This window comes from Epargyreus clarus, unplaced genomic scaffold, assembly GCF_041222505.1.
Source record: "Epargyreus clarus isolate Ecla_fem2 unplaced genomic scaffold, WU_Ecla_fem_2.2 ptg000007l, whole genome shotgun sequence".
Taxonomy (NCBI): Eukaryota; Metazoa; Arthropoda; class Insecta; order Lepidoptera; family Hesperiidae; genus Epargyreus; species Epargyreus clarus.
The window spans coordinates 12,983,147-13,007,461 of record NW_027332215.1 but is presented as its reverse complement, the minus strand read 5'-3'; the positions used below and the strand labels follow the sequence as shown (position 1 = coordinate 13,007,461).

The 24,315-nt window shown below is 34.4% G+C and overlaps 1 protein-coding gene across 5 annotated transcripts in view; it reads left to right on the top strand.

Moving 5' to 3' along the window:
* The window catches only part of DIP2 (disco-interacting protein 2), an 86,482-nt gene that overhangs the window by 36,945 nt on the left and 25,222 nt on the right, over nt 1-24,315 (top strand). The window contains exon 3 of one of the 5 annotated variants that reach the window (XM_073074710.1): nt 18,670-18,750. The exons of 3 other annotated variants lie outside the window; for them this stretch is intronic. In XM_073074710.1, coding sequence (XP_072930811.1) covers nt 18,670-18,750 — 81 coding nt within the window. Of the gene's footprint in view, nt 1-18,639; nt 18,751-24,315 lie in introns of all 5 variants that reach the window. One more of the 5 variants, XM_073074708.1, reaches the window with a different exon arrangement.

Here is a 24,315-nt window from a genome sequence, read left to right as displayed (position 1 = left end):
AGCTTTATTGACTGTGATCGTCTCATGTATCTACAACGTGCGTTGAAGATATACATAGAGACACTTATTTCTGTGTATATCTCCGAAAATATACCTCATATACGGAATGAAGATTATGTTTTATAGACACGGCGGAAGAACGAACTTTTTTACTTACAGAATACAAATTTGTGCAAACTAGAATTTGGGAACAATATTGTAGCGCACCAAAATCTTTATAGGTATAACTAAAAATGCCAATTTTGCTTGATTTATTTCAAAACTATATGCATTAATTAACATAACAATACTTATAAAAAAGAGAGCAAATAATATTGAGTTTATTTGAAAAGGAAAATTTTATATTCCACTGAAGGTACTTAGAGCGCTAATCAAACTATCCGTTCTCGTAAATTGATACCGAGAATAATGCATAATGCATATCGTCTCATCTAACCCAACAGATCGCTCTTTTGTTAGTTTATAAAATGGAAACCTATCCGAGAGAGCGTCGCGTGGGCGAGCGTAAAAGCATTTTATGTTACTTTAAACACAATAAGAGACAGGATACGTTTGCGATTTACCCGCCTTATTCAAGCTTTCAAGAATTGATAGGCTAGTGGTTTGATATCCGCCCTCAATCTGTGGTTCCGAGGTTAGAATTTTAGATTTCCTGAAGTTTTAAAAAGTCCTCAAGTCCTCAGTTAACCATTCTGTACTTGGCCAGCATGGTGCACGATGGCCTCAAACCCTTTCAGTTAGAGAGGAGACACCCAGCAGTGGGCTGTAATGGTTTGACGGCGACAGATTCCTTGTCCTCGCAATAGGATAAAGAGAAATACAATAAGATAACAACTTGCTTCGTAGACAGTCGGTTATTAGCTATGCGAACTATTAAGCAGCTTAACTACGGAATCCCGGCTCAGCTGTCTAGAAGCTTAGTATCTTTGAAACAACTTCAAATGGCTCTCGATTGGCTATCAACGGATTTCGAACATTGTTTGTTAATTCCAATAAATTCCTGTACAATTGCACTACAGATGTAATAATAAGTAGCGATATTTTGCACGAGTCAGTAAGCTGGATTATGCTAGATGACTGTTACTATACAAGTTGTTTTATTATTTTGTAAACAGTCCGTTAAAATGTTTAGTTGATATTTAAAAATACCTACATAAAGTGTAAGCGTGTTGGTTTAAATTGCACATGCTTGAAAAATAGCCATTCGTTTCGTATAACATATTCGACACCATATGTATGTATTTGTAACGAAAGAGGACTTACTATTCTTGTATTTTACTATCGCCCGGAGCGCCGTTTATAGACCATACACTTCGGCACGCCCTCGTCGATTCTGTCACGATATCTGTATGCTCTTGAAAGGCTTTCAAGTTCTCAGTTGCAATAAACAAAATCTTAAAATGGGACTCCGCTATATAACACACTCTGTGTCCTAAAGAATAGTGCTGTTGTAATGAAATTCTTATTTTCACACGCTCCCGTCTCGCTCCTGTTAAAGATCGTTTTCTGCAAATAAATTCAGTCTCCTTTCTCACGTACGTGCAAGGTAAGTGTATTATTACAATGTAGTATTCAAATTTATCAATAATAGTGCTGGGGTATAATTTTTTACGTGATACTTGCCATCTGATATATTTAATCACTTTAAACAATTCTTGTTCAAGTTACATTTAAATGAAATTTCTTCGGATAATGTTTTGACTTAGACGGTTACTTAGATAGATATCATCTCTAATTACACAATAGTGAATAGTTAGACACTTAAAATTAATCAAAATAATTTAGTTTCAATACACTGTTAGTTGATGTACGTCAGTACGTTCAGAGTATGATTCTGCTCCATTATAATGTCATTAGGTCCGATTGCAACTCATTGCACATGGCACTGTTACTGTGATTGCAATAGTAGATAAGCAGGAATTTTGCATATTATGTATTCAAATTCGTTTCCTCGGAGATAACTCTCGATTCCGAGTTTATTTCGATAGTAACAGGTGTAAAAATAAAAACGTTTTACACTGAATAATTATATGAGTTTTGTTACGTCAACTTTATTATCAAAGTACCAAGCGCAATATTAGCTGTAACAACATAAGATTATTTATTAATATCAAGGAAAATAAGACCGCAGCCACGCTCGGTCGCCAAGGTACTTTACATTAATATCCAATATTCCATTGATCCTTAATTATTTCGTTTACCGAAGTTCCGTAACATACTCGTAATTAATTACTGTACCCTTACCGCTTTCGTTCCAGTACCTTAAACCAGCTCGATTTTATGGCTTCACCCAATTGCGTGATGTCACACAGTAGGGATGTGAAAACAATCGATTCAAATTTAGTCGCCGAAAAAGGTCGTCAATACTCCCCGAAAATCAAAGGTGAGAAAATATCGAAAATATCACGAAATTTGCTCTGAAAACAGAATTCTGTTGAAGCCGACCGCTCATTCAAAATAATTGACCCAATAATCGATATGCTAAAAATAAGAGTTTTAAAAACAATTCATAGAGTAAAATAATAATAAATTAACAATTATTAGATAAATTGTTTTAAAATGGTTATTTTTTAATGCAAACTAAAATAATCGATTAGTTTCAAAATCGATGATTTTGTCACATCCCTATCACCGAGTAAAATAAAGTAGATGTCGCTACCGTTCCCATCTTTAAATAAACACGCGTCGCTCAAAATTAGTCGGCTATAGTCATAAAATGCACCAATACGGCTGCAGTTAGGTCGTTTAGATGAATGGTAATTTAGCAACAGACTCTTTTAACGACCGGGTCAGTAGGCTCTGTTGTGTAAACATACGTCACTTGTTTCATGCCGGTTTAGAAAATATAGGAAGTTTGCTTTGTTCGGTCTTTGAATAAAACATAAAACAAAGAAAATAGTATCACCCAAAGTACGATTGTTTGCGTAATAGTTTGTAATTAGGTAATTACCAAATATAGGACTTATGGTCGCAATGTGGCTAAAAAGTCATAATTTTAAATTGGCTAATTTTGTATTCATCACACGAAAGTCCGTCAATAGCTATTCCTTCTACCTTATATAGAAAACAGCAAATCTTGAAAAACAAGAGAATAAGGTACTAAACGATTTTGTGTTTTCCTAATCAATATGCAAGGGAATCAAACCATATTATTCTCTAATTATATTTATAAGTACCTAATGAAGTAATAGTTAAAATAAAACTTGTAGACACCTATTCGACACAGTGAAAACTATGGTATCATTATCCAAGCTTTCATATATTACAAGGTGGAAGCGCTAAAGTTTGCACATGGATTTGGTTCAAAGGCCAAGGCAGTCGCAATCTAACGGTAGCTTATACATAAATAAACCGTGTCCGTACTAGGCGCAGACACACCCGCCAATCACAAAATAGGGAAGAAACGCCTGCGGCAATACCGTGGATATCATAGGCGATGATATGCCGGAGCTTAGTTCCCGATAACGATTAGTTACAGATAGGAGATAAACGTTTAAAGCTGCTCCTTCACTAAAAGCATTTTTATAGAATGTAAATGAGTATGCAGTACACCTGAGTAAGTTCCTGCCGCCCAAGGACAATTGTAATCAACCCGGATAAGATTAGATTCCTGCTGAAGATCGGCCGCAGATGCATTGCTACGCCACAGAACTAAGTTGGAATATATAGGTCGCATATATAATAAGGGAATACCGCACCATTCAAACCGAACACAGCAATGATAATTGTAGCGATAGTGCCTCCGGAGTCGAACCACAAAAGGTGCTATCTTGTGATGACACATATTATTGTAACATTACAGTAACGAGCATAATCACCCGTGATACCATTGTTAGATTTATTATAACATATGCAATTTTAATTGCAAGTAAATGCTAGTCAGTCAGTGAGGAGTATTTTAATGCAATGCTCAATCCTGGATTGTTATGTTACAGGCGACTTTCCTCGGTGAGGGAGCGCCTTAACGAAGGCTGTTAGGCCGATTGTTTGTGATAATGTTCGCAGCGTGAAACAATGTCAGTGGTTAGATTAAAACCTGTTATTGGTTACAAAGAGTGCGACTCGTGCGAAATACCTGCCATGTTGATTTGTGAGCGTGTACAGCGGCGGACCGCGAACTTAGCGCGATAAATGCGTTTTTATTGCACACTGGGCTTTGTTCCTGTGATGTAGTGTACACTTCGAAATTCAATGTGTGGTTTTCGCGTCACGGGCGTACTATTTATTCGTCTCCTAAACAAATAACAACGTCGAAAAATTACCAATGAAAAAACTTCAATAAATAAATCCATAGCACTAAAACTCGAATCCGAACCAAAAATACAAAATCTGACCCCACTCAATACTCATTTACGTAAAGTTTAGTATCGTAAACATGTTTATTAGCCAACGCTTGCCCTATACGAACTTTAAACTCGCTTATGTAATGATTATCTTATGTTTTAATTATATCCTTAACAACAATAGTACAATTTCGGAATAATGAACCCTCTCATTCGTTTATACTTCGTAGGATTACGCCCAACATTGTTACAAGATGAATCTCATTAAAATTGAATTAATAGTCTGTATAATACGAGTATCTCATTATCATGCATATTATGGTATCTATATAAATATCTATAACTGAATTAAAAATAACATTAAGGCATCAGTCATTATACAGTTCAGAAATTGTTCAGTTTAATTCGGTTTTGAACATCCATTTAAGATCATGCTTTAAGAGGTTTTTAAAAAAGTTCTGTAAAGACATTGCGGTGGACTATGGCCTAAGCTCCTCTCATTGTGAGAGAAGACCTGTGCCCAGCATAGGGTCAATTATGATTATTATTGAGAAAAGTTTAGAACTAATAATAGTTCTACTACATACGAGTACATACTACTATTTGATCAGCGCTGTATTAATTGGTGAATATTAAGAAACAAACTTTTAATATATATATTCTCAATATCACATTTATCTTATTCTAACACTTGGAGAGTTTAATACATTATTTATAGTATTGAGTTACCTACTTAGTTATGTTTGTAAAAGAACCGAGAAAATCGGTGAAGGTCAAAAGTGATAAAATTTCAAGATGCACGCACACTTATTAATCTCGCATGACCCATTGCATCATTATAGTTTTTATGTTCACAGTTGCGGATGTGGATATCCGTGCCGCTGATATTACAGTAGAGAATGCTGTTAAATAAATAACTACCTGTTCGCAGTTTGAAGGCCAATTTCGAATACGTATAATTCCATTCCGTAACTGTGATTACGCTAATGTCGGGTTTACGCGCAGCCAGCGTTTCATACTAGGGACGTATGATTGAGTCTAGCATAACTGAGGAATACCGGTATTGTGAACCTAACAAGTTAACAACTTATAACAAGGAGCGGCTATCACTGCTTATTTGTTTGAAGTTTGGCCTGTTACGCAGCGGGTTCTTAGTTCACTATCATCCATGATCATCATCATGTTCATTAATTTACCTCATTATATTTCTTAGTATATTGCATTGTGTTCGATATTTTTAACCGTTAAAATAAGCAATAACATGTCACATGTGTAAATTGTACACGCCTATAATTGGCTTACATACATAGAAAAGTCGTATAATATTATAGTTTATAAGTTTTGTTTGTTAAGCTGTTGGCGTGGTAAAATAAATAAATAAATTCATCATGACCGGTTTTGATCTTATATTTATAGTAGAACTTAATTATCACTTGTTTTAGTAATAAAAGAAAATATCGTGAGGAATCTTACGTGCCTGTAAGTTCTGTTAAAGAGGTTTTCAAAGGTGTGTGAAACTTACCTTTCCGCTGTTACCTTACGTGGCTGGCTATACAAGACATCTCTCGCCGTCAGAAAAGACCTGTGCCCAGCATTGGGACGTCCTATACTATAAAACTTTACAATTCTCTGAAAATGAACCGAAAGACAAGAAATGATATTGTTCCTTCTTTATATGTTTGCGAGAAAAAACATTTATATCGCTATCCGAGTAATAAAAAAAACTGAACGTAATAACCAATCTGGCGCGTATCTTATTGTCGTTCAGTAGCATTGTATCTTGCAAGAAAGTGTAGGGAACTTAAACAATTGTCTTCAATTATACTTACAAACTGAGTCAGCGTCTGAAGAGCCAAAACTACTTGACAAGTTCATGAGTTTACGAGTTGTTGTTTCAACTCTCTTAATATATTATCTGTTTACGTTAAGTATAGACAGGAGATATATTCAGACTTTTCCCAGTAGCTAGAAATACACATTTGTATTTGAAGTCATGTGTTAATTATTTGCACGTGTAAGAATACGAAAGGTATTTTAAGAAGCTTTCCCCACACAACCCAGTAACTTGGATTCTCTGTATTATATATACAAATAATTAACACAAATACAAGAACAGAAACACCCAGGCCCAGCATATAAATCTAAATTTATCAATTCGTCTGCCTAACCGAGAATCAAACCTGAAACGTACGTGTGTGTGGCCGATGGCCGATATGAAATGCCTCGCCATATGTGTCGATCGGAAAATGAATACATAATACATATTTGAAGGTGGTAGAACTCTTTGTGGTTCGACTCCGGTGGCACCACCGCCACGCCTATTCCTACCTATGTTAATAACAGCAGTGTTAAGCGCTGCTGTGTTCCGTTTTGAAGGGTGTGGTAAGGGAGACAAACTTTTCCGAGGCGTTCCAGTCCTCAAGAGTAGCGGCGTATCTGTGGCCGAGGTAGGAATATCAAATCCTATCTGGGGTTGATTATAGATGTCCATGGGCGGCAGTAGCCACTTACTATCAGGTGAACTACATGCTATCTGCTACTCCTCTATTATAAATAAAAAAAAAAACATTTATTTATGTCACTTTGAAATTGAATACCTGATGGCGTCCATATATCTGGCCACAATTGATTTTACATTTCCAACAAAATTAATATTTGCCTAATGAGTTTCAAAGGCCGATTATAGCCATTGTATATTGTAGTACTTACGTTGCATGGTTGTTGCAATATGAGGATTCAGTTTCCAAAATTTACCAGGATTAATAATTAAATGTATTTAGGCTGCTTTGCAATCAATTAATTTTAATGAGGTTCAATGAAATACTCCGATGTATTAATGATACGAAATCGATAGCCTCAAACTAATTGTATGTTATTCTGATTACTATTGATAATACGTATAATGAATACATTTAGTGATGATATTTATAATATAGTATGTATTTTAATGTAAAATTATACTTATCCGAGGCTTTCCAATGTAGTCATCAGGTCTACACCTCTGTTATTGATCAGGTAGGGCTTTATCACCATCTTACCGGGGATTGATTACAGTATCCATGGGCGGCAGTAATACTTAACATGAGGTGGACCCGTTCTCGTTTTCTACTTCTATGATATATAAAAGAATTAATGTTGAAGGACATTCCGATATTAATAATTATTGTAATAATATAGTGCCTATATGTATGTAAGAACATATTATACGACATTAATGGAATGTCGATGTCGATGCAGAATTATTTCATTCTGCTTCTAATGAAAATTATTATTTTTTGCACTATTTTCTATTAATCCGATATCCGATAGCCGTGAATGGGCGAGTAACGTTGATATAAATCTTATTTTACTTTTAATTAAAGATTTTCTGCAAACATCTGCATTAGTCCAGTGCTTCTTTTTACGCAACAAAAATGTCTACTTAACGTTAACTTATTACTTTAATTGAAAATCGCAATTATGTTTAATTTTAAGCAATAAGTTCATTGATTAAGATACTATTAAGTAGACCTGGTAAATTGCTCTGCTCAGTGACAATCTGAAGGACTTTTAAATTGCATTTAGAATTGAATTCCGCCACTTTCTCGTCCTTTGAACGTAAGGTACGTTAACTAATAGTAGTGTCTATTACATTTTCTATTTAAGTATCTTTACGACTTTCTTGATTTCAATTTAAACGGAGTACATAAATAAAATTACGAAAATCAAAGCAAATCACTTTAATTATTATGACCATTTTTTTCTTCATGATGTACAAATTTCGTAACTATTTCCATTAACTTCATGTTTCTTATAGATTAATTTTGATTATTATCAATTATCACTGTGTCTTTATTCAAATAGGTACATTTTTGATACGCAAAGGAAATAGCCATGTAACGCATAGTCTCACAGTTATTTCTGAATTACGTTTGCCAATAAAGGCATTTTCAAACAATAATCAAACGTTTTGAATAATTAAGGTCTTTCGGGCGATAAAGGTAACTACCGCATTCGTTCGTTTATGTTCAATTAAGGCGTATTACCATGAAACGCATTGTTGCATTTTTATGTATCCACACAGTAGTCGTGTGTTAGCTATGAATTATAAATAGACGACTTTATCGGTTCTAGAGTATTTTTTCGTGGAATGTAAAGCGCTATTTTATAAAAAGCATAATGAACATCATCATCATCATCAACCCATTACTGTCCCACTACTGGGTACGGGTCTCCTCTATGAAAGCGAATGATAGGAAGTGCATATTGGTAGACTTCATATACCTTTGGAAACGTTTGTTTAGATTTCTCAGGTACTGATAATAATTCATTTCTAATACGCACATAACTTTAAAAATCAGAGGTGCGTGCCTGGGATTTGAACCTGCGATCAGTGACCGAGATTCTTAACTTCTAGGCTATCACTGCCTAGAAGCGTAAATATTACTTTTAATAAAAAATTACACATCGGCAGTATTTTAACGGCAATAGTTTATTTATACCTATATAGGGCTTACAATTAACTTCTATTTCAATGTGTCTAACTGTCTACTATGTGTTTCAATGTGTCCATGTTAATTTCATAATTGACAAAAGTATTTGTGGACGTTGTTATCTATTAAGCCCGTTATTAATACTCCATCAGAGTCAAAATCGAAATTTGCAAGCGGGCTGGAATTGTCGAATGACGATCTTTGGTACGCAAAACATTGGATAGATGGTTTATTAATTACGGTCGTTAGTTTATGCCAAATGGCTCACTGGATTAGAGCTTATCAATATTAATTGGTATCAAAGAGAACGTGACATTATAATTATTTCCCTTTTAATATAAATATGGTGTCAAAAAAATCACATAAAGCCTGTTTTCTTATTGCCAGCCTGCATTGCCAACACGAAATATCTTTATTATCCGTAATAAGATTATCTATAGAATTTCCTGGTTTCAGCATCAGCAAATTATTAGTGTTAAAAATATTTTATCCATTAATCTAGACGTTATCGATATCAGTATGTTTTCTGTAATAATTACTTAATAGTGTTGGGTGTGTCGAATATCCACTCAATGGGAATTTTAATGAAAGAGTGGCAATTTATTATGGTAATGTAGTTATTATTGCAATGGCTTGGCGTGGCCTCGGTGCGACATTAGCTCACACCTATATTTATAGAGGAGTCTAGGGCAAGTTGATATGCATGTGGTTGATATCCATTAACGACTTTTTGAAGTAAAAGTGGTGAGGGTGGCTCTGGGAAACGTAACTGGTTTGTACCTACATGCGAACCAGATAACATAATTATAACGCTTTCACAAACAGACTCATTAGGGTACCCTGTGTTTTCGGTGGTAAGAATCTACAAAAATATCAGTATTCAAAAATCTAGGTCTTGAATCTAGATCTCTCTGTATCAGACTGCTGTCTAAGTTTTCTTTCCATCTAAAATATCTGAATAATGAAGTATAATTACTATATTTTAATACGTTTAAGACAATTTTACAATTTATTGTTTTTATCAACAATAATTTTGCCTAAATTTATTGTGTACTAAGAGTATGAGATCCAAGAAAACAACGTAGCTATTGCCCTAAAAAAAGCAAGAATTTTCACGATAGAAAAGATGAAAATACGTTAAATACTTTATTTAACATTTTATTTTCTTTTCAACAAAAATGGAAGTACTACAAAGGCATACCATTCAATTTTATCGCATCCTTTAAGTATATTTAAAAGTATTTGCTCTTTAGAATTGGAATATACTTGTAATGTCGGAGGACGCGAGAAATCCACTTTGTCACCTGGCGCGCTCCAGTCGCTCCGTAAATACATAATGTGCAACTATGTCAATAGAAATATGAAATTGCTTCAACTTTTATTCATACTTTACCTCGACTTGAATTTGTAAGAACTTTATTCACATTTCATCCGTACAACTCGCTGAACTGCAATTATCGTCTTTTGTACAACAAACAGTTTTTATACGCTTATTTAATAGAAATATAATAATTTTATACAAGAAACAACTCGTGGAAAATCTTCAGACTAATTTAACATAAGTATAAAAATATTATTGTTCTATACTGAGAATTCCATTACTCTGCCGTCTATGTTATTTAAAGAACTAAGATACGAATGAAACTGTAATTGGAGTGGATAATTTACTATATAACGTTTTTATTTCTGACATTCTGTTCGAAATTTCGTTATTTCAGAATACGTACATACGTAATTTTACAGTGAATAACGACAAATTCATTTATACAGACATCGCAAAATGGACCCAGTTTTATACTTCCTAGCAGGATCGATAGCATAACGTTAAGTAAATCCGATATTCATGATAAACCCAATTTCCAATATTTGGTAGCGTAAATACTGGCTCTATGCGACCAAATATTGGAAAACAGTCGTACTTAATAAACGTGGATAAATCCCCTTACATCTCTCCAATAGATTTGCGCTGACATAAAGGCTTAACATTGATAATACCTGACAGTGTCGCTCCATTCGCACCTATTATGGCGTCGGTCGTAACTGCAGCTGTTTAGAGTGACTAGTTAAATATTTTGACCAGGAAAGGGGTGATAGCACCCGAGCTATGCTTAATCGACTCTATTCGTATTCACCCATGTATGGTCGAGGTTTTTTTACATTGTTTACTCGGGCCGGGTCCGCGGGGCGCAGTGTGCAGGGTGTAATGTGATAACGCTCATCCGCTGTCGCAGGTAACATGCAGCCCGCCTCGCCTCCGCTTTATAACATTTTTTCCCGTTTTAATCACGTTTCTCACCATCCTTATGAGCCGTCAACTTCGTTTTCGTTCTATTTCCTTTCTTTAGGTGTTAACCTATTTGTGTTGTTTTTATTTACTTTTCTGTAGCAGCCAGTATTCTGGATGATTAATAATATATTAATAATAATCTTTTCATATTTAGCTTTTATTTCAATTAACATAGTAGCCTCATTGGATATTTTCATTAATACAAATTATCACATGTTTGGGATTTAACCTCAAATTTAAATCGAGTTTATGGAAATTATGTTTAATGAATATCCGCGCGTCTCCAACAATTAGTTAATTGGTATTCATATATGTTAATATGTGTATATTAGATATATGAAATTATTATTATGAAGCACAAATTAATCCATATGATGCCTACATTATACCGTAGATCGTAAATATATTCGACGTATTACACACTTTAGTTTTATTTAAATGTGGGTAGAGGAAAATAAAAATGCAAAAATAAAATATCATACAATTGGTATGAGGAAGATATTAATTGTTATAATATACATATAAGTTCCATGGGATGATATGGCATGTCATACGAAGGTAATGGTTGACAGCATCTAAAAATCTTGCGACCTATTTGCATAAAGGACACTGGTCCCCATTAAAAAATAACAAGTCGCAGCCAAACAGGTCATTGCACATGCTTAAACCTTTCGGCTTCCGGCGCCATTAAAATGTCGCTAGCTGAAATGAAGATGAATCATCAAACACCCCATCGATCACTCCCTGTGTTTATTCCTGATAATATTATATATGTAATGGTGATATAATACGATATAAATATAAATCAATATCTAAATTGATTCGGTATAAAAACTAGGTGGAAATTTCCTTGTTTAACCAAAACTATTAAATTCTGGTAGTTATATGTTTTTTTTATGTTTTTTTATATAATATAAGAGTAGCAGACGAGCATGCAGTCCACGTGATGGTAAGTGGCTACTGCCGCCCATGGACATCTATAATCAACCCCAGATAGGATTAGATATTCCTACCTGAGGTCGGCCACAGATGCGCCGCTACCCCTGAGGACTAAGCTGGAACGCCTCGAAAAAGTCTGTCTCCCTTACCACACCCTTCAAACCGGAACACAGCAGCGCTTAACACTGCTGTTATTAGGTAGATGTTGCTAGCTGTCACGTAATAGACCGCCGGATATTGGTATAACGACTGATTTACTTACTTAATATTGTAGCGTACCTGTCTGGGCGCCTGGGGCTAATATTATGCTTAGGTACCGGTAACTTAATATTCTATGAGATTGAATTGCTCGGCGTACTACAACGAATTTATGTCAATAATTTGTGTGAAGACTAATTTTCGGTATAGCTTTAGGTAATACGATTCTTCATCTAAATAGAACTGTTGTCAAGTAATTATTTTTACGTATTTATACAAGAATTGGTGATTTTATATATGTAGTATAAGATATTACCACAGAGAGCCATGCGTCTAACGCAAATATATTTGTAATAACCGGTGTGCGTAATAAAAACCTCTCCTTGTAAATGCATTTACGGCGCAATAAAAAGCAATAATTGAAGAAATCTTACTGGAATTCAAAGAATTGCATTGTGGAAATCGGAGACCAAGAAAATGTTCCACTTTATTGGATTTAAACGTCTCTTATTCACAATAGTATTTCTATTGCCAGAGTTTATTGTTTGTAAATAAATAGTAGTCGAGCCGTAAGTTGCCCGCCTCAGAAACTAAATGAGAAATAGCTGGCTATGATAAACACGCTGAAAATGTTATTGTGCAGTAGCAAATTGGATCAAGTCACATTTATGAAACTGGAATAAAAAATGAAGTTTGTAATTTACTTTTTGTGGTAACAAAAATATAGTAACTTCTGATACCTATGGGTATGTTTACTACAGCTGAGTTACATATTGTGGTGCTACCCTATGACGTATCTTAGTATTCAGAAGGAGAGCATTAAACATCGGCTTCAGGTAGAAACCCTGTGCTACATGGCGTTGGTTACAAATGTCTGTGTGCTACAGTGGCCACATACTGGACCCATTATTGACCCAAAACTCTTTTTCTGGCATGCAAGGAATATAAAATGTTACTATTACTGCCATATTGTCTTGGTATGTAAAGCGACTTTTTTTGTAAATCACCATAATATTATGTTTAAGTAAATAGGCTAAGACAAAACAAGTTTGTCCTCAAATTTCCCTAATTTTTATTTTGTAGCTATTGACGATCTTTTGGGTTATCAATAGGAAGGCGGAAAAAATCGTTTATAGTTTAATTTCGAGCACTGAGCGAACGCTCGTTTTTAACGAGATTCACATTTCCAAAACGCATATAATACGATAAAGCAACGAAAACCTACAATCACCATCATTGTAACCTCGTTGAAATATAAATTTATCTTACAGAAAATCATAAAAATACTTAGCACAGAGAGCCGGAACCTCATTAACGTTATGAACGTTCGGTTTTGAGGATTACTCGCGCGTAATAACAGCACTCCTTCAGTATTTTATGACATGTTTCGAAGTAAGCGCTAAATGAGATTACTTTGGAATGGATTTAGTTAAATTCAACACATTTTCAACGGTCCTCTATTTTGAACGTGTTTATTATATTGTGATTTCAATATAAATATATGTATATTATGAATTAGTGTTGAAGACAAACCCACTGAATTTTTTACCGGGTCGTATCAGTTCAGGTCGCGTTCGGATCTGGTAGTAGTTTAAGAAAAAATATTGTAACTGACATTTTGTAAGTGCCTCTATGGGCCTATATAAAATAAATATATTTAATTTCATTACACTATGTAAATTAAGTTAAATAGAGAAGGTGAAATTTATAAAACGAATTTTGAGTTTTCGATCTGCCGGGACTTCTTAATTTGTATTGAATTGAAATCTATGGTATAGTACATATATTTTCTACATACATGCTAATATAATACGTTCCTGATAGATAATAATAAGTTTTAATGAAATATATGTCAATAAAAGTTAGTGGCACAAAGTTTCTTATACGTTATATATTATAGAAGCAATGGATGCCGAAAGTGCATGAATGATATGGGGAGTTGAAGGCGAAGACATCCCGCACCAAATTACCAGAAATCATATTCTGGAAAGTTCCGGTAAACTTTGGAAGAATCTGAAGTACTTTCATGTACGATTTTCAATCTTGGAATAGTTGAAACTCGCTCAAAACAAATGCTCTCTCGAGAGTTACTTGTAGCATGCCATATCCAGGTAAAGATGGCATTCCTGGTGCTGGACTTTCTAATGTTTGCAAAAATCAATAAAATGTGGAGATAATTATCTTTCTATCATTTATTATCGCGCTAACGAGCTTGTTTATTAAACGTTTCCATACCTCTGTACAACCATTGAAATTACAAGCCGGTCTGCAGTCCAACTACTTAGCGATGTTTACCACCTCTTGACATACTAAATCTATTTTTTAATAAAAACAGGGATAGATTTTGGTAAAGGTAATACAATCATAATAAATTGTTACTATTTCTGCATTTTCTACTCTACAGGAGTAATATTGAAAAACAAACACGCCCGATAATTTTAACCAATTTAGGATTACCAAAATTCGTTTTTGCATAAGTTTGTCTATCTACATTCTACGTCAAATTCGAACTGTGCTAGGCGAAAATAAGCTAAGTTCGATTATTTAATACTACCAGGCGTTGGTTGGTAGTACATGGTAGTAATATTGTGATGTCAGTGTGTTTAGACGGTTCATAGTACACATCTTGGATGGAGGGAGCACGCGCAAATTGAATAGCGCGGTCAGTGTAGCGCATGACGTGATTGAGACGTTACCGGTTGCTGCCGGCAGACAGAATTAAGTCTATTAAGGACGGTCATATACGGAACTCCTCCCCTAACCAAGCTTATACCTACCGGCTAAAATCACGACTAACACCAGCCGACATTCGCACACGGTGCTAATTTTTGCGCCTTTAATTGAGTTTTAGCCTGCGAAATCTAACCTGTGAATAGCCAAGTGCTTTGAAATTAGATCTCGCAATTTTAGGTTCGTGGTTGAAATCTCAGGTACGTCTAGAACTTACCGAAATTATGCACGTGTGGGAAATTAATTGTCGTCACTGTTTTTAACAGATAAGGAAAACATAGTAATGAAGCCTATATGACGATGTCTAAAGAAAAGGTTCTTAAAGGTGTTTGACATCTTCTTGTCTTGGCCAACGGGTTGGACTAAAGCCTCCTTGCGTTTTTAAAACTGCGTTAGGTTTTTTTCTAGCTTAATTTCTTCGTTATGTAGCGCGGTGATAATGATAAGCAGCTTAATATTGATCAACGTGGTCACTGAAGCGTAACTATCAGTTCTGTCAACACCATTTGCCGCCCTCCATTGGAATAATAAAGCTCAGTAACCAATTGATCGTATTGTTTTGGTTTGTTTGAGTAACTCCGTGTGTGCAGGACCTAATTGCTTCATCTCTGGGCGACAAGATGTTGACGCGATTAACGCTTACCGTGAGATAGATTATTAACCTTACCTCAGCGCAACAACGTTATGTTCTCGGCGACTTTGTAACGTGAGAATCCAAAATAATACGTTTGTGGATACTCTATATCACCAAAGTAACTTACACATATATCTGTGGTCGTATTTGAAATCGCAACTTTTCTTATTCCTTGTGTATTTCATGAAATTGTTGATGTATAGGTATTTGATATTATTCATATTTTGTCTTATAATGCGAATATTACCTTTATAGCACATTTTCTTACTTAAATCATATTTAACACATACTTAGAGAAAGGTTCGAAAGGTGGTAGAACCAGTATGGTTCGATCGCGGAGGTACCATGCACCGCCACTTACTAGAGTTAAGCACTTCTCGCGTTTCGGAAATCAAACCGTAAACCCTCTTAAAGAAAATAAGACATTGTCCTAATTACAAACCATTACAGAACACAAGGAGAATTTGCGTAAATTATTGATATATAATTATAATTAAATCATTGTACTTTATTGTAATTGAAGCTTATGACAATGCCGGTTTTGTAATGTTTGAATAGAATTGTAAAGAAGGAAAGTTTGTACTAGCTGACCCGGCAAACTTTGTACCGCTTCAAAATCTATTTATCAAATACGTTTCATATAAAATATAGCCTATGTTAGTAGTGGATAATGTAGCTTTCGAATGGTGAAACAATTTTTAAAATCGGTCCAGTAATTTTTGAGCCTATTCATTACAATCAATCCAACAAACAAAGTTTTCCTCTTTATAATATTAGTATAGATAGATAATAATATATCGCATATATATTATCATATATATATAATTACGTTTTATATATGCAGTATCTGTAGTAGCTATAGCAAAACATTTTCTTCACCAATTCAGCATTCTGAGGATTCTCTAAATCCATTAGGCTAGTTAAAAGCTCCGCATTGCTCGGTATAGATCCGAAAATCTTATTACTACATTTTAGAAAATGTTTCTATTATTATATTTATATCTTTGCTAATATGCTAAATGTTAATCCAAATGAAACACATTTTATGCGCGTAAATATCTCTAATCAGTCTGAAATAATTAGCAAGCTAAAAGTAACGTGAATTCTATTTTGTATCGGTTCACTGGCTCCAGTTTCCATGTTTTTTTCTCGAAAAAAAGTTGTCGTTAGTTCCACCATGGAGCTATTGGTTTGAAATGGAGGGAATAAACCTCTTTTGTACAGAATCCCAATTTTCACGAGCTGCTATCTGGTAATTTCCTGTGTACGGTAGTGCGAAGCGTGAATTGGAAATCGATTTCAGTCGCTGTTAAATAAAAGTTCTTGTGCGATTCTGTCATCATAACATTGCGAATGTCTGAAATCTGAATCGAGTCTTACATTTTACATAAATTTAATAGAAAATCGTTATCTAATATTTACTTAAGTAGTAAAACAACGTAGTACCTTTTTGTAATGCCTTTATTGAAAGAAATACAATGAAAAGCCAGTACGCACTTACACGTATTTTTTCACAATTTGGAAAACGTCACGGTTGATTATCGCCGTGCACTTTGTTCATGTGTCGATGGAGATTTCGTTTAGTTGCAAATAACTTGTGACACTTTTCGCAACGGACATCGTGCTCCGCGTGCTTATAAAGGAAGTGGCTCCGAAAGGCTGCCATGGAATTAAAAGTCCGGGCGCACAAATTGCAATCAGTCGCGCCAGTCGGGTGTATGGCTGCCATGTGGTTGATGAGACTACGAGAACTAGTAAACATACGACGACAAATGTTGCATTGCCTTTTTTCCTGAAGTGAACCTTCCATACTATTCGGATGGTTATAGTTTATGTGGTTCCGAAGTGCAAGTCTGGAGTCGAATATTTTGTTGCACTCGGGGCACGGCGACACGTTGTTATGGCAACTTTCACTGTGGCAGGCTAGAATTTCAGAGGTTGCAAAAGTCCTGTAGCAAGCTTTACATCGGTGCTCATAACGATGCATGTAACGCACGTGTTTCTGCAGACTTAGTACCGACGAGTACTTTTTATCGCAGATGGAACAGTGCACCTCTTCTTTATCCTCGGGGTGTTTCAGCATGATATGCGAATAAAGCGTTCTCACTGTTTTATAAAATTTGCCGCACTGCTGACAGGCGTGTCCGGAATGTTCATTGTCTGATTTGTTTGAGTCTTGTAAAATATCGTGCAATACGGAAGCCGAAGAACGTAAAAACTCTTCAATAACGTCTGTATCCAAGCGAACTACATTTACTTCGATATTTGCCTTGTCGATATTCACAGTCATTTTTTAAAATATATTTTTATTTGTAAGCAAAGCCCGCGTACAAATTGACGATGATTAATGTCAGTTCTGAAAATAAAAAAAGAAGAGCGATTAAAAAAATATTTTTTTTTAGTAACCAGAAACATCTGTTGATAGTTAAAATTAGGTGAGAAATAAACTTTAAAATAAATAGTACCGATGCCAGCCAGCGCCCCTCGTGCATTATGACTTTTTTATATGTTATTCATTTTTTTCTTTTTTATCATAATAAAGTTTTTAATAGTGTTCACAGTATTAATGATAATAATTCGAAAACTTCGGCAAATGTTGTTTTTTTTTAAATCTTATCCAGTCAATATCAAAATTAATGCACAGATATTAAAAATGTTGTCCAAATACCTAATTTAAATAGTGTATCCCCTCTTTCAATCTAAATTTGAGTTTTAGACTAATTTGAATAATGAAAGGTTTATTCGTGGCGTCTATATTTTAAAATAAACATCTTTACATACGACTAGCAAGATAATTTAACAGAGTGCCTTGGGAGGTAAAATGTGGTTACGAGTGTTTTGTTCGTGCAAAATGTACTGGTACTGATGTGATGTTATTCAGAACGACTAAGGTGATTATAGTTAGTGGACGAATTTGGAATCGATAACACTCGTGAAACTGGCGCACTACAACAGCGCTGATTAATTTTGATCGCAAAGTACGCCGCCGGGTGCGTTTAATTGATTTTACATTACAATAGCTGTTACGATTCCAAATGCAGAATTCATTGGTAAATTTGGTGGCGTCTACATTTTTGTCCCTGTATGTGTGGTGAGGTGTACGTGTGGTTATTTATCGCGTCACAGTGAAATCGGCCGCGGCTCTCCGCTCGCCGCCGGGGAGGACCAACCGGCGACTCACAAGGAACGAGAGTCGCTATCATTCGGGTGAGTCTTTACGTTTTCTACGGAGTCTATCGCTATCTTTTAATTTCTTCGATTATGTATCTGGGTGGAGCTTTTTCTTCTAAATGTACTGAAACTTTATTCTGAAATCACATGGATACACCTTTATTGTATTAATATCGATAATGTACTAATTTTCCTATCTGAACTTTCATGTATAAAGTATTTAAAAATACTACGAACTTGTATTCTGTCATTATTCTGTCGTCACTTTTACCGATAACGCGCGATACGCCACAGATAGAATAAAATTATTAATTTAGGATGATTTAGGGCTGTATTTCGACAATTGAGAAAGTTATACGTATAAAATTAATTGTAGACATGCCCTTTATTATTAGATATAATAAAGTTATTTTAACAAAATAATTTTAATATCACTTTTAAAGTATAATAGAATATTACAAACCTATAAGTTTCTGTACTCATATGCGAATAGATAAAACTATTCAATGTAAACGCGCGAAACGCACGGCACTATAAAATATAATCTTTGTCAACAATTTTAATCTGCATTGTAAGACAAAGTTAAAATTTATTTAATATGGTTACAATATAATTTTATATTATTATGAATCACAAAAATAATATTTTCTAATATTAAATATTGTGTATTATTTTTTTGATATTATTTTGTTATCTACATAATGCATAGAATGAAAAAATTAAAGACAAAGTCATTGCAAGGCTTGTCAAAGACAGATTATATGTATAGGAGACAGACGTGTTTAAGTTTGAATAACTTAAGATTTCGGCTGGTATTTTGCGAATAGGCATATTATATGAAAATAATATTCGTGACCTAGCATTATAATAACCTTGAAGTGGACACGCATCATTAAACAGAGGGTCAGACGTACACCTGGCTTGGCAATGTACCCTTAGAAATATCGGCAATGTACCTTACGAAAATTATTGTTATTACTTGTAGGTTTTCCATTAAATAACATTTATGAATAACATTGTTTATTTTAGGAAAAAAATATTAGTAACGTTGGTAGAGGAATACTTTTTGAAGTAATTTGACAAAATAAAGAGAAATGAAAATAAATTCCATGTTCAAATTGTACGAGAACTTCCCGTAGGTACTCATAAAATACTTATTGCAACTGACACACATTCTTAAATGTTGAATTGCTTCAAGTGGCTGTGATTGCAGGGCACTCTAGTTCCTCGGGGCCCGGCGAATCATTCCTTGGTTTGTTGACCACGACGCTATAATAAGTCTGTAGTATTTGGGGTTCAAAAGTTTTTGTGTGAAAGCTGAACGCCATTTATATTTTTCTAATTGCGGTGCACAGTAGTTTATAAAATCATTGGTGGTATTTTTAATATGTTTACCTCTAAATATCTCGATTATTTGTAATGTATATGAATAATGAACTGGTACTATTTTTAATTTATTTTAAATCTACCTATACCTACATGTTTCATTTTGTGCCGTAACTTCGCAAAAAATCGGCATGTTTGACATGTCACCAATGCCGTATCTTTAGTTTTCATTCTAACAAAAACATTAGTATTCAAATTACTCTAGCCAGTTATTCAGACACCTAAATATTTTAACGTAACCAAACCACTTCGATTTCGATTTATTGACTAGTTACACTGTTACGCAAATACAACTTGACAGAAACTGAAGGTTGCTTGAGCGGTGCTCGCGCTGCAGGAGCACTCGTGTTCATTTCAAAATTGTTTTGGATAAACTCATACTTCCATGTACGTTGTTCATGCGCTCGTTGTTATGACGATTTTTATATTTGATACGCACGTTGAAAATGTAGCGCTGCTACAAGATAAAAATTTAATAAAAAATATTACCAAAGATTTGGACAAGTTACTCTGTTATCTACGCTCGTAATGATTCGCTTCGATTGGTTTCGTATAATTTATTCTTTAGAAATTATGTTTATTAACCTTCAGTTTCAATACCTACAGAACTCGAAGTAGACCGGTCTTTTCTGTTTCAAATGAAAAAATATGAATAGTTGAATTAAGCTGGCGATGATGATGATGAATAAGTGATTACCTCATAAGTTGTAAATCTTCAACAGAAGACTGAAAGTTTATTCGCTCTCATCGTTAGCAACAGACGTAGAATTTCGGTATATTTTAATAGTTCTTGTAATTCATGTAGACGTGATTCATATACTTTGCTGAATAATATAGGAACGCAAACAGGTCATGAAGGTCTTCGAACTCGTTCATTCCCCGAATAACTTCATGATCTTTTGATACAAGGACTCTTTGTCATATACGTGTATAACGATACTCTTTGCAATATAATTTGAAAAAGTGCTTTGCAGTTGCCCCGAAGTTGGCTCATCCGAGAGCTTAAAGATGATCATAGGCATATTATTATAGCCAATTAGTCGTTATCGTAAATAGCAGTGTTTTATCTATATTATAATGGGTATTACTGATACCAGTTACTACTAACTATAGCAAACTAGCAGGGTAGTTATTAGTTTTTTAGGTATTCTATCAGAATTATTTATATAAGATGATGGTGGTTTAAGAGCCGTTCGTGGTTCGTGGTTTGTGGTTAGTTTTAAGGGTGTAGTGGAGATATATACGAGGTTTTCCAACTTAGTCCTCAGGCATGGTAACGCAACTGTGGTTGACCTTACGTAAAAAGTATTTTCTTGGGTTTCTTCTACATGGGCGACTGAGGTTTTTTATAATATAGGAGTAGCAGACGAGCATGCAGTCCACCTGATGGTAAGTGGCCACTGCCGCCCATGGACATCTGTCATCAAGCCCAGATAGGATTAGATATTCCTACCTGAGGTCGGCCACAGATGCGCCGCTAACCCTGAGGACTAAGCTGGAACGCCTCAGAAAAGTCTGTCTCCCTTACCACACCCTTCAAACCGGAACACAGCAGCGCCTAACACTGCTGTTATTAGGTAGAATAGGTGTAGGTTACTACCCATCAGATGGACTGAATAGTCGTATGCCACTTTTACGTTATAAAAAGATGCTAGTATATGCGTTTATGAATAAAGAGGACAGTTTAATTAATATAAAAAAAAAACCTTTTCATTGCGATGCAGAAACGGTAGGTGGCGTGATTGTTGCTAGACTGATTTGTGAGCGATGCGTGAGAGCTACACATTAATCGATTTTATCAAATGCATACGAGAATGAAAAGCTAACATGTTAGCTCACGGAATCAAAAATATAAAGCAATAACGCTGTACTAATATTTACTGATGAGATTGTGTAGTACAATCTGCCGTTATTGGTAATCAATCAATTGATTTTTTTTGTCTACCAATGATCAAATTTGCCAACTAGATTTTTTTTTATCTGTGTCTACCAAATATTGGACGGATTGATTATAAATAAAATTATTAATAGTATTCTAGTTATCTACAGTGACTGGAAATATGAACAACTAATGAATACTCGTAGTATCGAGCGTCACTTTGCGGCAATCAGTGTTATCGAGTTAAATATTTTAGCCGAACTTTATTCAAACAACTGTTTATAACTTTAGTAACTACATAGTCATTATAACTTAACATTAGTAAATATCTACAGCAATATATTGCTTGAATATTAGTTACTTCACAGTCTTCCCATTTGTATCACTGATTTTATGATTATGTTACGATTGAAGTAAGTAATCGTAAAGTCAAGTATCCACAGCGAAATGATTATAATTAAACTCGACAAATGTTCTACACATGTGCAAATGCAAAAAAGAAATTGTTCCGCTCATAACACAATCGCCTTTGCCATTCGCGAATCATATCATGGTAATTATTTAATTACAATTTGATGCACTACGACATAGTGCTTAAGTAGGTACATTATAATCTTTATTCATTTTACTACTATATTACTGATATAATTATAATGTCTAATACACAAAAAACCGTAGGTATTATATGTAGACTTTAGATAATTGATTTGTAGAACAGTTGATTTTTATATTTTTATAAACTAAGGTAGTAACGTAACCGTCACTAAACTGACTTTTGGGTTCACTAGACAAAAGGAAAAAACGGAATCCTTATTATTTCCTGCTGCACGTCCTTCCGTCCAACCATATGTCGGAATTTTTTTGTACTTTAAAACCAATTACGCTATATAGATGACATACTATAATTACAACAATACAAATGAGCAAATAAAAAATATTTTGTGTGTATTTTTGTTAAGCAGATATGTAAATGGGAATAAAATATTTGTTGAAAATTTGTTATAAATAAAATCATTAATCTGCAGATATCCACTGAAAACAAATAAATCATTCCTTACTGTTTCAAGCTGTTCTATTAATAATATATCTATCAGACAAATCAATTAGTTAGCCAGTTTCGGTTAGAATGAATGTTGCGTTACTAACTCTTTACAACGTTTTCTTTCACTAACAGCAAGCTCTAGGCGCAAGCACGTCTCGTTCGAAAACATGAGATAGCCGCAGCAATTACCGGCACAATAGACATTCCATCCTGAGCCTCCAGGGGGCGATGCATCCGAGGCTTTTCTATTTGAAATTGCGAAACTTGTGTGTTTTCTTAGTCAGCCTCAAACGTTATCTACCTATCGAGTTACACTTGCAATACCCGTGAAGAATATTAGACTATTTCTGGATTATCTTATGTTTGAACTAGTTGTTTATAATACGTATTTAAATACAAATATTTTTGTACGAGCAATATTTTGTAATATAGAACACGATACGTAAATGTAAAAACGTGCGAATCTTATTAATGAAAATACTAATTACGTACGGTGGTAAAAACAACCTTATATTTATAATTCAATATACATATTGCAACATTTATTACCTTAATAGGAACAATATAACATTTGTAATAATAATAATATTTCAATAGTATATGACCACTATCTGCTATATGTAGGACCCATTCGATATAAACAAAGCTCTTAGTATTGAATAGAGTTACTAAATGGAAATTGCATAACAGACAGAGAGATACAGGCATTCGCATTTCAATTTCAGTGTCTTTGGTTTGTTGGATGTTGCCGTGTAAGCTCATAGGACTTGTTCCCCGATTTACACCTGTGATATATGTATGTGCATTGTACGCGTATGCATGTCGCATCCCGGGAATACACTGGCGTTAGTTTGAAAGCTTCTGTTACTGTTTCGAAATTACTAGTAACGTTCGAGGTATTCGTGTTGTGCGCTCTAAGGCTCTTACTTCTATGTATGCGTATGCAATGCATAGGATTGTCAAGCGTACTATGCCTTATACACAATATTGTGCTATTTGGGATTTAGGCACTATATTTTATTGAAAAAATATAAAGTTGCATAACGTACTATATCTTGTTTACATAGTTTTCATTACTTTATTTTAATGTAATAATAAAGCAGTCGATTCCTATTTTGGTGAGAAATAAGATATCATGCAATAAGCGCATAATTATTATTTTTTAATAAAAATAAACAAATTACTTAATTTTGGCATATTATTAAAAAAACACTTAATGTTCGGGAACGAACTATAATTTTTAACATATTCTGACATACCGTAAGTATCCGCATAAATAGTTGGCAACCCTAAC